Source organism: Scardinius erythrophthalmus, assembly GCF_964197995.2.
Source record: "Scardinius erythrophthalmus genome assembly, chromosome: 21".
Lineage (NCBI taxonomy): Eukaryota > Metazoa > Chordata > Actinopteri > Cypriniformes > Leuciscidae > Scardinius > Scardinius erythrophthalmus.
This window is the reverse complement of record NC_138241.1, coordinates 18,239,256-18,251,955: the sequence shown is the minus strand read 5'-3', so window position 1 is coordinate 18,251,955 and position 12,700 is coordinate 18,239,256. Positions and strand designations below refer to the sequence as shown.

General features: G+C 38.5%; 2 protein-coding genes across 3 annotated transcripts; both read right to left on the bottom strand.

Annotated features, from left to right (window-relative positions):
* Window positions 1-368: 368 nt before the first annotated feature.
* On the bottom strand, window positions 369-4,855 carry LOC308682112 (glycine N-acyltransferase-like; the record flags this gene model as incomplete). Its single annotated transcript, XM_081351603.1, has 6 exons — window positions 369-805; window positions 2,521-2,647; window positions 2,741-2,849; window positions 2,941-3,057; window positions 3,239-3,344; window positions 4,821-4,855. 6 exons carry the CDS (start codon window positions 4,853-4,855, stop codon window positions 409-411), a joined length of 891 nt encoding a protein of 296 aa, XP_081207729.1. The 3' UTR covers window positions 369-408.
* Window positions 4,856-6,751: 1,896 nt separating this feature from the next.
* LOC308681625 (glycine N-acyltransferase-like protein 3) lies at window positions 6,752-10,230 on the bottom strand. 2 transcript variants are annotated; one of them, XM_081350697.1, is made up of 6 exons: window positions 10,127-10,230; window positions 8,737-9,108; window positions 8,540-8,644; window positions 8,329-8,449; window positions 8,119-8,248; window positions 6,752-7,927 (listed from the first exon to the last, which is right to left on the bottom strand). In XM_081350697.1, exons 2-6 carry the CDS (start codon window positions 8,809-8,811, stop codon window positions 7,528-7,530), a joined length of 831 nt encoding a protein of 276 aa, XP_081206823.1. In that variant the 5' UTR covers window positions 8,812-9,108; window positions 10,127-10,230; the 3' UTR covers window positions 6,752-7,527. The 2 variants fall into 2 exon arrangements, with proteins under 2 accessions (XP_081206823.1, XP_081206822.1); XM_081350696.1 differs by lacking the exon at window positions 10,127-10,230 and having other exon boundaries at window positions 8,737-9,165.
* Window positions 10,231-12,700: the final 2,470 nt, after the last annotated feature.

The following is a 12,700-nucleotide window of genomic DNA, read 5'->3' as shown; positions in this document are numbered from 1 at the left end:
ACATAGGTACAAAACGGTTTAATTGTGGTGGCCTACAAAGATGGATCACCCGCACACGCTCACTTCTTGAACTCACAGCAGATTAGGCCATTCTGGGAGAAATGGCTGCTTCGACTAGAAGAGTATGCAGAAAAATAAAACAGCTTACAAATCAAGCTGATGCTACACAATGTGTAGTTTAACTGTAAATATTTGTTTTACATGTGATATAAAGAATAAATAGTTGTGTTGTACACATTTTATTGATGGAATGGATTCCTTATTTAAATAAATCAATTGTTTTGGTTGTTGATGTAGATTTTGTTTTTAAAGTTGTAGTACATTTTATCAGAAAACAGCTTTTACATAATACATAGCATTTCAGAAAGAAGCTAAACAATTCTGATTGGTTGTTCTGATTTGGCCCAATTAAAAATCATTAAATACAAACCAGGCTGCCTTGTAATCCGGTTCCTGTGTGAAACCCAGACTTGTAAAGAGCCTGTAGGATAACTGGTTCTCCTCCTCTATAAAACAGTACACTGGATAGCCTTGAGAGTGGAGTCTCTTTGACATAACGGTGACCAGTGCTTTTGCATAGCCTTTTCCTCTGTGTTCTGGAACCGTGTACAACATTCCCATAGCACAGGAGGGATAAGTTAATATCCATGCTACTGGTCGATCATCCTCGTCCAGGACACAACAAGAGGGAAAGTTCAAAATCATATTCTTAATCATTACTTTGCTGTGTTCACAGCCAAACTTCCAGGTACTGTTGACTAGTGCAAGATGAGACTCATTGAGAGAAGACAGCTTCAGTGATAAACTGCAAGAAAAAGAAAACAAATTTTAGTTCAACCTGATATTCGTCACTAAAGGCAGGCTCACACTACAGAACTGAGGCTACGTGAATTGCCACAGTACTCACACTACACAACAATTTATCTTGTCGTCTTCTTGTTTTAGTAGCGCTCATACGAAACAACACAACGCCGAAATGGTGCACAAACTACAAGATCTTTGGCCAAGCGGCAACCCCGACCAACAACGAAAAATCTTTTTCTCACATGAATACATGCGAGACATTAGAGAGCCACTCATGCTCGCTGCCCAAGTCATATGTACAGAAAAAAAGATCATACAAAAAAGAAATTTGGCCAGAAATACACGCAGGTTGGAGGTCCATGTCTATTCAGCAAAAACTGATGGTAAATAAAATATATCATAATGTTAAGTATAGAGCAAAAAACACTTATTTACATTTTGTAAATATATTTTTTGTTAGATTCTTAGTATAAAACAATTATGATCAAATTGTCGCCTTGTATTCATGTAGGCCTACGTTTAGTTGGATGATATCACGCAGTTTACCACGTTGTTTCATCACTCGCACTACAAGATCACTTGGCGATAATATCAAACAGGTTCGAAAATTTCGCAACGTGTGTGACTGCTGGAGACAGACTCAGATCAGGTCGCTGACATGCTCATATTTGACAAGCTTCAGCGACAGCAACGAGCACCGATTTGGCGGCGGTCCAGGGGTTTTGTCACAGAGCTTGGAAATCTGTCTGCGACAGCAAAATCCAGCCCAAAGTCCTGTAGTGTGAGTGTGAGCCTGCCTTTAGGGGTCACACTTGTGAACCTTGGTGGTCAATACAGACCAAAGAAAATAAGGGTAATGTTTGTTTTTAATAAATTATTGCAGTATATTTTGTTTAATATGTTGTATTTTTAGGGGGGTTTATGGTACTAAACAACATAACCTCTAAATTATACACTAAAATAACAAATATGAGAAAAACTAGATTAAAATGTTTGAGACAAACTTTATGTTGGCCATCCAGAAAGTTTGTAGTTGTTTAAAAAGCTTTAAGTTTTAAGTAGTTTTAGTTTGTTAAAAAGGTTTTTATAAATCCAGTGCCTGGAAGGCAGGTTGGTGTCATCTAGTGGGAAACATAAAGAAAATCACATGCAATACCATTGTGCACTAGATGCAAATATATTCTTATAGGCTACTTAGTTACTTATAAAAATGTTTTCAGGCATTATCCCTTACTTTTATTAGGTTTTGCATTGGATATACACATTTTAGACATTATCAAAGAAGACTACTTCATTGTGGCTTATTTGTAGACTGTCCTCAAAAATTGCTTTGTATTTTCAAATTTCCCATTCACATCCAATGGCATTCATTTTTGACTGTTAAAATCATATGTCCATCATAAGACCATTTAACCTTTTCTAATCATGTCTGCAATTTTTTGTGTTCATATGTGGCACAAGTTTCGTACCATTTCAATGAAGTAAAAAATTTTTTTTTGAAAATTTAAAACATAAACTTTTCATTCTAAAATTACTTAAGACCAACAGAGGTTTAAGAGTGAGATACAATGATGATGACATCAATCTAAGAGTCATTAAAAGGTTACAGTGCTTGTACTCGGTGACAAATTACTGCAACATAGCTTGAACTATGAACTGCCATAAAATTGTGTCTGAAGTGTGGTGTTAATGATGATTACAGCGGATGTACTTCACCTATCAATTTGTGAACACTTTGATGGCTCACGAAGAACCAACTTGTGGCACACTAATTCTTTCTTCATGGGTACGCCTCTGTTTATAGCCACAAATTCCAGCATCTTTTCATGATGAAGCTCAGCAGCTTGAGACAAAGATTTCAATGGAAAAAGAGTTTGAGACCATTTCCGTGATTTATACTAATGTAAAAAAGACATGCAAAAAGAAATACAAGTACCTAAGGCAATATACATTTTCCAGTCAATGACATCTGTCTGTGCCAGCAGGTCTCTGAGGTAGACATCATTTTTTGAAAACACAGTCAAGTCTTTGAAAAGGTCTCCTGTCTTTAGAAAAAAAGGAAACGGGTTGTTGAACCTATCTTAAGTATTGCAAAATTTCCAACCAATCACTTAAATTTTGCAATATTCCTTATACCTCACGAATTTCTGGTTTAATGAGTACAACTCTGAAGTCTGGCCACAGGTCAACAAACACACTAACAGGATCAGCGCTCTGTCCAGTTCTGCTGAGTTGAACAATACATCCATATACCTATATGTATCCAGGACAAAATACAATATACAAAGTTTACTGCTAACGCTGACAGTTGAGATGCATGTAGACCATAACGCATTCTATGAATTTTTTGTCATAAGTTTGGTAGCAAACTTATGCTGATGACATGATAATTTGAAGGTAAGCTACTTTATTAGCTCAATAAATGCTTTCAAACCTGCAGCGACTGTGGAAAGTAGTTTTTAAGGTCTACTTTCAGGGTCTTCAGATCCTCTGTAGTCAAGGGCGTAACTTTGGGTCTACCATTGGGGGGGTTAAACTCGCTGCATATTTATTAATTTATTTATTGAATAATTTTCTTGTGTAAAAGGTCATTTGCCGTTCCTGTTTTAGAAATACATTGTGATACTTTTACTGATTTAGGCTACTTAACGTAAATGCAGTTGTTCACTTGACTATTTATGCCATAATGACACAGTGTTTAAGCACTAGCCAGCAGTGGCAGCTTCCAATTAATTGATTTTTTGTGTGTTCAATATCTTATAAAAAAAAAACTAAAAAAAAAAAAAAACTTAAAGATTAATCAATTGCATCACTGTATTGGCACCTACATGCAGCAAATGTATTATGCACAATTCAACTCTCAATATTACAATATAGGGTGGCACACTGGAGTGCAGCTTGCACCTTTATTCTGAACAGATTTCACATATTGGTGGGCATCACCAAAACTCACCATCCACTAACAAAATCTTTAAGTTTATCTGTTAAAATGTATTTTATTAACATCACATTTTAAAAACTTAACATCAAATAACAGCATTAAAAACTTTCAAAGAGAGAAAATGAAAGTGCAATTATATTATCACTTTGCATGAAATAAGACTCAAAAGTAGATAAAAAAAAATTGTGTTTGCATTTAGCCTCTGATAACATCAAATTCAGAAACTGGGAAAGTGTGGACTAGTTGTGCTTTGATTCATTTTGTCACTTTGCAAACTGCAAAAAGAACAAAAAAATTATAAAAAAATAAAAATTATGATAATAATCTCAAATTGAGCCGGAGGTGGTAAATTCCTAATAATTTACGTATTTTTGTTTTTAGGTATTTTAAGATAACTTACCTAAAATACGTTGCGCATACAACTAACGCGATCGTTATAAAGGTGTTTAAACAACAAAACACATCCACTTGCACATATTTGACAATCGGAATATCAGATATATCCTGCTATAGCTAACAAATTTGTGAAATTTTGAATAAAAAGAAATAAAAGCAGATCATCAGTCATTCATTCAGCGCTATTGTGGCTGCGGTGTGACAAGCAATGAATGACGCGTCTCCATGGGAACCATAAAGTGATAGCCTAGCTACTACTTTTAAACTTACGTGTAAAAAGGTTCAGCAAGGCTTACATTTAAATGTGTCTTTGTTTTGTTTTGAGTGTATGGTCAATAAATAAAGGAATTAAAAAGATGGGCACAAAACCTGTTTGTCGCGCCCCATTTGTCATGTCTCTATTCCCCCCCAGCAGTGGGCCGCGCACGCGCCCGCGCCTCACACTTTGAGAAACGCACCTCCGTTTGGTCAGGATTTTTCCTCTTTTTGGCTGGTGTCGACCATAGACTGTAAAAAATGGTGTCGACCAACAATGAAAAATCGTTGTCTGGCTGCCTTTCAGTGTCCTTTTTCATCTTTCCATCCGTTAGCATGCACCGTCAGCTTTCTCCAACCATTCATCCCAGCGACTGCGCAATATAGTGAACAAACTTGGTAGAGAAAGCGGGTTGGGTAATACCAAGTAGTCGGCGGTGCGGTGGGCGGGAAGTACATTACAGATTATTTAAAATATGATACTATCTTTCTTGCTGGCAAATGAAATAAAGAAAACGAACAAAAGTATTCATTCGGAATATTTCATATTTATTTTAATATGTGGGGGGGGGGGGGTTATATTAGCTGGATCAGATTTTCGGGGGGGTCATAACCCCCGTAACCCCCGTGCAAATTACGCGCATGTCTGTAGTCAACTGACGCATTGTGAGGGGTGTCAGCGTGTCTACTGTATTGCTCGCGCAGTGCATTTAAAAGCCTCCGAACCATAGAGCAGACCAGGTTCCAGGGTTGCCAAGTCCGCTGTTTTTCGCGGAAATGGGCTACTTTTGAACTGTTGCCGCGGGTTGTTTTTTCTTTAAACTTTTCGGATTAAAGTTTTGACATATTGCATAAATTGTGTTTGACTGAAATGCTTGTATTGAAATATTTTATATTTCACCATTGATAAAACTATGCTAGATTTGAAGTTTTGTTAAGTAGGCCTAGGGTCACTGGTAGCCTATAGAGCCTATTAGAGCTGTGCTTATTATCACGATAGTGCTTTCATTTTATATAGGCCTACCACTGACCATAAAATGTGTATTTTAGGTATGGGAATTGATTTTTGGTACGTGTTCATTTTAACGCAAAGCTGGCAACCCTGCCCAGTACGTACTCGGTAGACCAGGAAGGGGTTGCTTTTTATGGGTTTGTAAAAGTTAAAGTTGAGAGTTCACAAGTGCTCATGCAACGCATTACATCTACAGCGCCCAACGTGGAATCGTTTCCGGATCGGGACCTTTTTATTTCCTTTGTGAACAAAATTCATGTTTTATGATATATATATATATATATATATATATATATATATATATATATATATATATATATATATATATATATATATATATATATATATATATATATATATATATATATATATATATATATATATATATATATATATATATGTTTAGAATGCCTGTAATTGAGAGATGCATATGGGAAAGTTATAATTTTGTACGTCTTCTACATGACAGATGCATTCTTTGTCCGAGCAATTTTAAAAATTAAACTTCATCCTTGTTGTTCAATTGTCAGTGTTGAACCATGTGTATTTTTTTTTTTTTTACTAAAGATTAGCTATGAAATATGACATTTTAAAATAAAATGGTTTTCCCCAAAAATGGTAACTGTGGGGTAAGGTGTGCCAGTGGGTCGATTTTAGCTTTGTCTCCAGATGCAGGAAATATAATTTCACTGGCACCATTGGGGGGAAAAAAGAAATGAGTAATCTTACGGAGCCCTAGAATTGAGAATCCCACTTAATAAATAAAATTAAAAAGAATTTCCCACACAAAAATATGTAGGCTATTAAGAATAAGATGCTACTGCAGCCGCAAGTTTGGCAACGGAAAATTTGAGTCTGGTTTATAAATATATTTGAGAAACTAAGTAATTTCCAGCAAAATACAACTCTGGATGGGATATTGTACTATTACATTTGTGTAAATGTATTTAGGTTTATTTGTTTTTTATTTAAAATGGAAATTGCTCAGGCATTCTCCAATAACTCAACGTACATTTTTTCCAATTGCTAACACAATTTTGCAAACTAGGCTGGTTTTATCAAAATACTTCACACAATTCACAAAACCACACACCCAAACTGCAAAATATGTCCTGCAAAATTAAGCACTGCAACCAAAACTACATATATCATTATCAAAATCAAACTTTTGCACGAAATGGCAAAAATTTCATTCATATTACCAGATTGTTGTCTAACCAACTACACAGTTTGGCATAATGAAAAGCACTCTCATCTTTAGTATGCTATGCCATAATACTAAAATAGTTCAAAAAGTTTTCATATTGTTCACATGCACAGAAATATTTGCAGATACACACACATGCTGTTGAAACATTTATTTATTTATTTTTAAGTAAGTGCAACATATGCACAGCAGATATATTTACACTGGACTGAACAAAAATATGCTCACAAAAAAAACAGTAAACTGAAAAAGATTGAAGTGTTAACAATTAACTATTGAGGTGTTTGGCCAGGTGTCTTATGCAGAGAACCGTGTTCAGGGCATTTAAAAAGTGCCATTTTGAATTGCAAAATGTGTGTAAAGCAGAAAATGTGTTTAGACTTTTGGTGACTTGAGAAGAGGTTTTGCTCTATGTGTGTCAGTTTAAACAATTGTGGTGTGCATGTCATTTTAGTGTGTTAGCAATTGGAAAAAAATGAACACTTGACATTACAGATTTCCCCTAACATGGCAAGTCATTACCCTATGTGTGCATAATCGTCAATTCTGATGCCCAAATATAAGTTTGGTGGTTTACCTTCATTCATAAAACATATTTAGTGAAAGTTCTAGAACACAATGTCATCATCAAAATGTGTAGAAAATGTTACAACTGTGTATAATATTTTTGTCATGACTGCACCTTTATGTAATCAGAGTTGCAGGAAAAGTCAATGTTTTTGATTAAAGATTACAAGTGCATATGAATTTACAAAAATAATGATGTGCACGAACAAATCATTTATAATAAACAATGCCATTTTTATAATAAACACTTCCATTAAAAAATGAGAATTGTCAGTTTTATTTTCATGCTGACATTCAAGGAGGGTTTTTTTCACTCACATATAGGAGTAATAGTGAGTATTCATTCTAACAAATGAATTGGTACCAGGCAGCCCTATAAGAGCAGTCCTCTGTAAAACCAAGGCTTGTAAAAAGTTTGTAGGAAAGCTGATTGCATTCTTCAATGAAACAGTAAACAGGATAGCCCTGAGAATGGAGCTTCTTTGCCATTGTAGTGACCAGGGTTTTGGCATATCCCTTCCCACGGTGCTCTGGTAGAGTGTATAAAATTCCAAGTGCACAGTAATCATACAACAGTACCCAGGACACAGGCTGGTTGTTCTCATCTGTAATGCAGCATGTGGGGAAATGGCTGATGAGATTCAGGATGTTCCTGTAACCTTCGTCATTCCCACCAAATTTCCAAGTCTTGTTAACTACATCGGCATGTGACTCATTCAGGACAGACACTCTGGTCTCAAGGTCACTAAGGAAGGACGCAAAGATTTTTAAGGGAAAATTTAAAGCATTATCAATCTTTTATTTAAATGCATATAATGCAACACAAATCGATATTAGCAATTTCAAGCTTTTATTTAAATGTAATCCAACACAAATTTATATTTATGAGTTCATGACAGAACCTTCTCAAACAGAATAATAGAGGGACCTTCTTACCTGGTAAGGAGCTCAGGTAAATGACTGGGATCAGATAATATCATAAGGTGCACTAAGGAGAAACCTTTCATATTGACACCCCGAGAAGCAGCAATTTCCTTCAGCATTGGCGAATGACGTGTATCACATCCTAGCATTAATGTAATTAAAATAACCGGAAGTCGCATTAATAATATAATATATAATATAAAATTGGAGGAAAAGACATACCTCCTATTAAGAAGTATGTGCTCCAGTCAACTGCATTTTCCACAGTCAGCATTCTTCTCAGGACTTCTTCATCTGTACTGTAAAGAGTCACCTTCTTCATAAAGTCCTTTGCTCGATTATTCTAATGATTTCAGACGAACATTAGTGATGTTGACTATAAAGTGGTTTTGACAAAGTTTTTGGATAGTTATTATAAACAGCGCAATCTCACATTTGGATCTGGTCGAACAATGATAGTGGTAAAAGCTGGCCACTTATCCACCAATACTTCCAAAGTGTGTGGTTTCCTGTTCATAGCAAAAACAAACCCATAAACCTAAAAAAAAAAAGAATATTAAATGCGACAGTAAAAGCATTCGCAGATTACCGTGACATAAAGTAAACATAGTAGCCTATAGGCCTTCTTACCTTTATGGATTTAGGCAGATGCGCATATAAAGTAGTCTCTGCTATTTTTAACTCATCTGAATTTAAAAATTTCATGTTTCATAGTAAAATCAGTCAATTATTTAAAGTGAAACTGATTTTGCCAGAGGTGGCAAATATGTCTTTTCCAGAACAAAGTCAAACACAGACTTAAAAGACGGAAGCTTGGTGAAATGTGTAGGCTAATGTTTAGCCTAGGGTGATCAGACGTCGGTCAGTGGTTTCTCGGGACAGTGCCGTTTTTTTTTTTTTTTTGTTTTTTTTGATGTCCCCGCTAGAGCTGTTCCCGGAAATGTCCACATTCGACAGCATACATACAAAACACCCAGCAAATACACTTCCGACGAACATTGCCTGTTGGTTACAAGAGCAATCGTTTAGTGCTTATTTATTTTCTCCAACAGAGGGAGCTGGAAGCTACACTGATGACTTGGTCGCTGGACGAGAGCAGAGTACGATCACCAGTCATCAAGAGACACACCATTATAGGTTTCAAGGTTTATACAGTCTATGGTTTTTTTCAAGCAAGTCACTAACTATTCGGGTTGTTAAAGTAATAGCTATAGCTGTTTGTATGTCTACATATAAACCTAAAAAATAACCATTGAAAAGTTAAAAAGTTGGAACTACTAAAATAAGATTAGAAAAAATATTTAGAGTTTTATTTAAGATATCAAATTTGCTCATATTTGTTTTATTTGAAACGTTTTATTGCCATACCAACAACCTCTATGGCTATTTTCATGGTTTCACAGTTATGTAGGCTACAGTTATGTTCAGTTTTGAGTTTGTTTTCAGTTATTTCTGTTTTCCTTAATGTCTGAGTTCATTAATTAGTATACCTATACCAATGTAGTGGGGTCTACGTTTTTTAATCATTTTATTTTGATAAACATGACACAATATAACTTCGCGACTACATGAAAAGTGTTTTTACTGATATAAAAAACAGATTTGTGAACTGTGGGGAGCAGGATGCGGCCGAGGGCCGTGAGAGAACGCGCGACGCACCTTTACCCCTCATTTACACCGCACACGTCTGCGGCGCATTACGGCTGCGACACGGCTACCGGAGCTGATCGCGCCCATTCTAGTCAATGCTGGTGTTTACACCGGCCGCGACGCGGCGCGTTTCAGAAGCTTCCCAGAAGCGGCTCTCCGCGCCGCTTCGCTAAATATAGGCGCCTAGTCTATTTTTGACGGACGCGCGTCCAAGTCGCACCGGGAATACAAAATAAAAGTAAAAAAAACATTGTCAAATTCAAAATATACACCCTGTGCAAACTCCCAAACGTATTACACACCAATATCCTTGGTAGAAACCATAGACTGTATGGTAGAAACTCAAAAATCAAGAAAAACCACGTCTGACAGGCAAATCACGTGGTCTCGCGCATCCAGTCGCTCCGCTTCTGAAATGCTCCTGGTGTGAGTTGGCACCGCGTGGAGGACGGAATAAAACCTTGTCGCAGCCATAATGTGCCGCAGGCGTGTGCAGTGTAAATGAGGGTTAGGCCGGTGACACACTGGATGCGTGGCGTGAGCGTGGCGTTTCTGTTGCGTGTCAGCTGCGTGGCGGCTGCGTCGCGTTTTCCATGTCTTTGCACACCAGAAGCGTGTCTGACGCGGCGCTGCTGCTGCTAAGTGACATATTGGTGACATGGGGAGAGAGTTGTGGAAGGCCTATATTTCATGTTAAACATAAATATATAGCAGCAAAGACAACGTCGGCAGTGTTGACGGCAATATAGACTATAGAATATTTCGTTCTGTATTGACAGGTGCGGTATTTGAAAATCGATAATATTTTTTTAAATTGCATTTATATTTGCATTTATGTCAAACCCTAGACACTTTCAAACATCAAAATGACATTTATTAATATGTATTCGTGTCAAAATGTCATATAAACATCTTTTCCTATTCAATTTTGCCTGGAAACGCTTCCAAGACGCTTGCGTGTCGCGTGACCCCTCATTTACCCCTCATTTACACTGCAAACGCCTGCGGTGCATTACGGCTGCGACAAGGTTTTATTCCGTCCTCCACGCGGTGCCAACTCACACCGGGAGCATTTCAGAAGCGGAGCAAGTGGATGCGCGAGACCACGTGATTTGCCCGTCCGACGTGTTTTTTCTTGATTTTTGGATTTCTACCATACAGTGGTTTCTACCAAGGATATTGGTGTGTAATACGTTTGGGAGTTTGCACAGGGTGTATATTTTGAATTTGACAATGTTTTCTTTTACTTTTAATTTGTATTTCCGGTGCGACTTGGACGCGCGTCCGTCAAAAATAGACTAGGCGCCTATATTTAGCGAAGCGGCGCGGAGAGCCGCTTCTGGGAAGCTTCTGAAACGCGCCGCGTCGCGGCCGGTGTAAACACAAGCATTGACTAGAATGGGCGCGATCAGCTCCGGTAGCCGTGTCGCAGCCGTAATGCGCCGCAGACGTGTGCGGTGTAACCCCTCATTTATACTGCAAACGTCTGCGGTGCATTACGTCTGCGACAAGGTTTTATTCCGTCCTCCATGCGGTGCCAACTCACACCAGGAGCATTACAGAAGCGGAGCGACTGGATGCGCGAGACCACGTGATTTGCCTGTCCGACGTGTTTTTTCTTGATGTTGGGGTTTCTATCATTTAGTCTATGGTTTCTACCAAGGATATTGGTGTGTAATACGTTTGGGAGTTTGCACAGGGTGTTTATTTTGAATTTGACAATGTTTTCTTTTACTTTTATTTTGTATTTCCGGTGCGACTTGGACGCGCGTCCGTCAAAAATAGACTAGGCGCCTATATTTAGCGAAGCGGCGCGGAGAGCCGCTTCTGGGAAGCTTCTGAAACGCGCCGCGTCGCGGTCGGTGTAAACACAAGCATTGACTAGAATGGGCGCGATCAGCTCCGGTAGCCGTGTCGCAGCCGTAATGCGCCGCAGACGTGTGCGGTGTAAATGAGGGGTAAAGCCTTGGTTATACTTTCGCCTGGCTCCGCAGCGCGAGTCTCCGCAGACTGCGCGCGCACCTCCGCAAACGGACGAGGCGTTTATACTTGACGCGCTCGCCATTGTACTATTCTGTGAAACGACAGGGGGCGACTCGAGTAATTGTCCTCTAAACCATCAGGAATCAGCAGTGAGAAGAAGAAAGCTATACACACGTGACAATGTTTATTTTAGTACACCACCACCAATACCACACTACAAAAAGAATCGTGTAAAACCCAGTAAACCCTGAGATACTAGTGACAATAAAACAAAATATATGGATATGAGAATGTGTATAAAACATAACTAACTTATATTAACGATCTCTTACATATTTTTTTTATTTCACTAAACATTTCATTAAGTTTCGTGAACATTTTTATTAAACATGGACCTTTATGTTCATTAAAAATACTTTTTATGCTATTGTATGCTCATTTTTTATATGTAAGCAACTCATTTAGACGAGCAAACTGGGTGCCGGTGTGGTGAGAAGTTCGAGCTCGGCCAGATTCGGCTCGAAGTCGTTCATCTTCGGATGCGGCGCCGCGCGCGTTGTTACAAAAAATGTCGCGCACACCGCCAGGCGAAATTGGGTCTTGCGAACCCAACGCGCACGACCGCCCACACCGCAATGACGTCATTTTTGCCGCACGCACCTTCGCGCTCGTGCGGACGCGTCGAGTATAAACCAGGCATTTACACCGCACACGTCTGCGGCGCATTACCCCTCATTTACACTGCACACATCTGCGGCGCATTACGGCTGCGACACGGCTACCGGAGCTGATCGCGCCCATTCTAGTCAATGCTTGTGTTTACACCGGCCGCGACGCGGCGCGTTTCAGAAGCTTCCCAGAAGCGGCTCTTCGCGCCGCTTCGCTAAATATAGGCGCCTAGTCTATTTTTGACGGACGCGCGTCCAAGTCGCACCGGGAATACAAAATAAAAGTAAAAAAA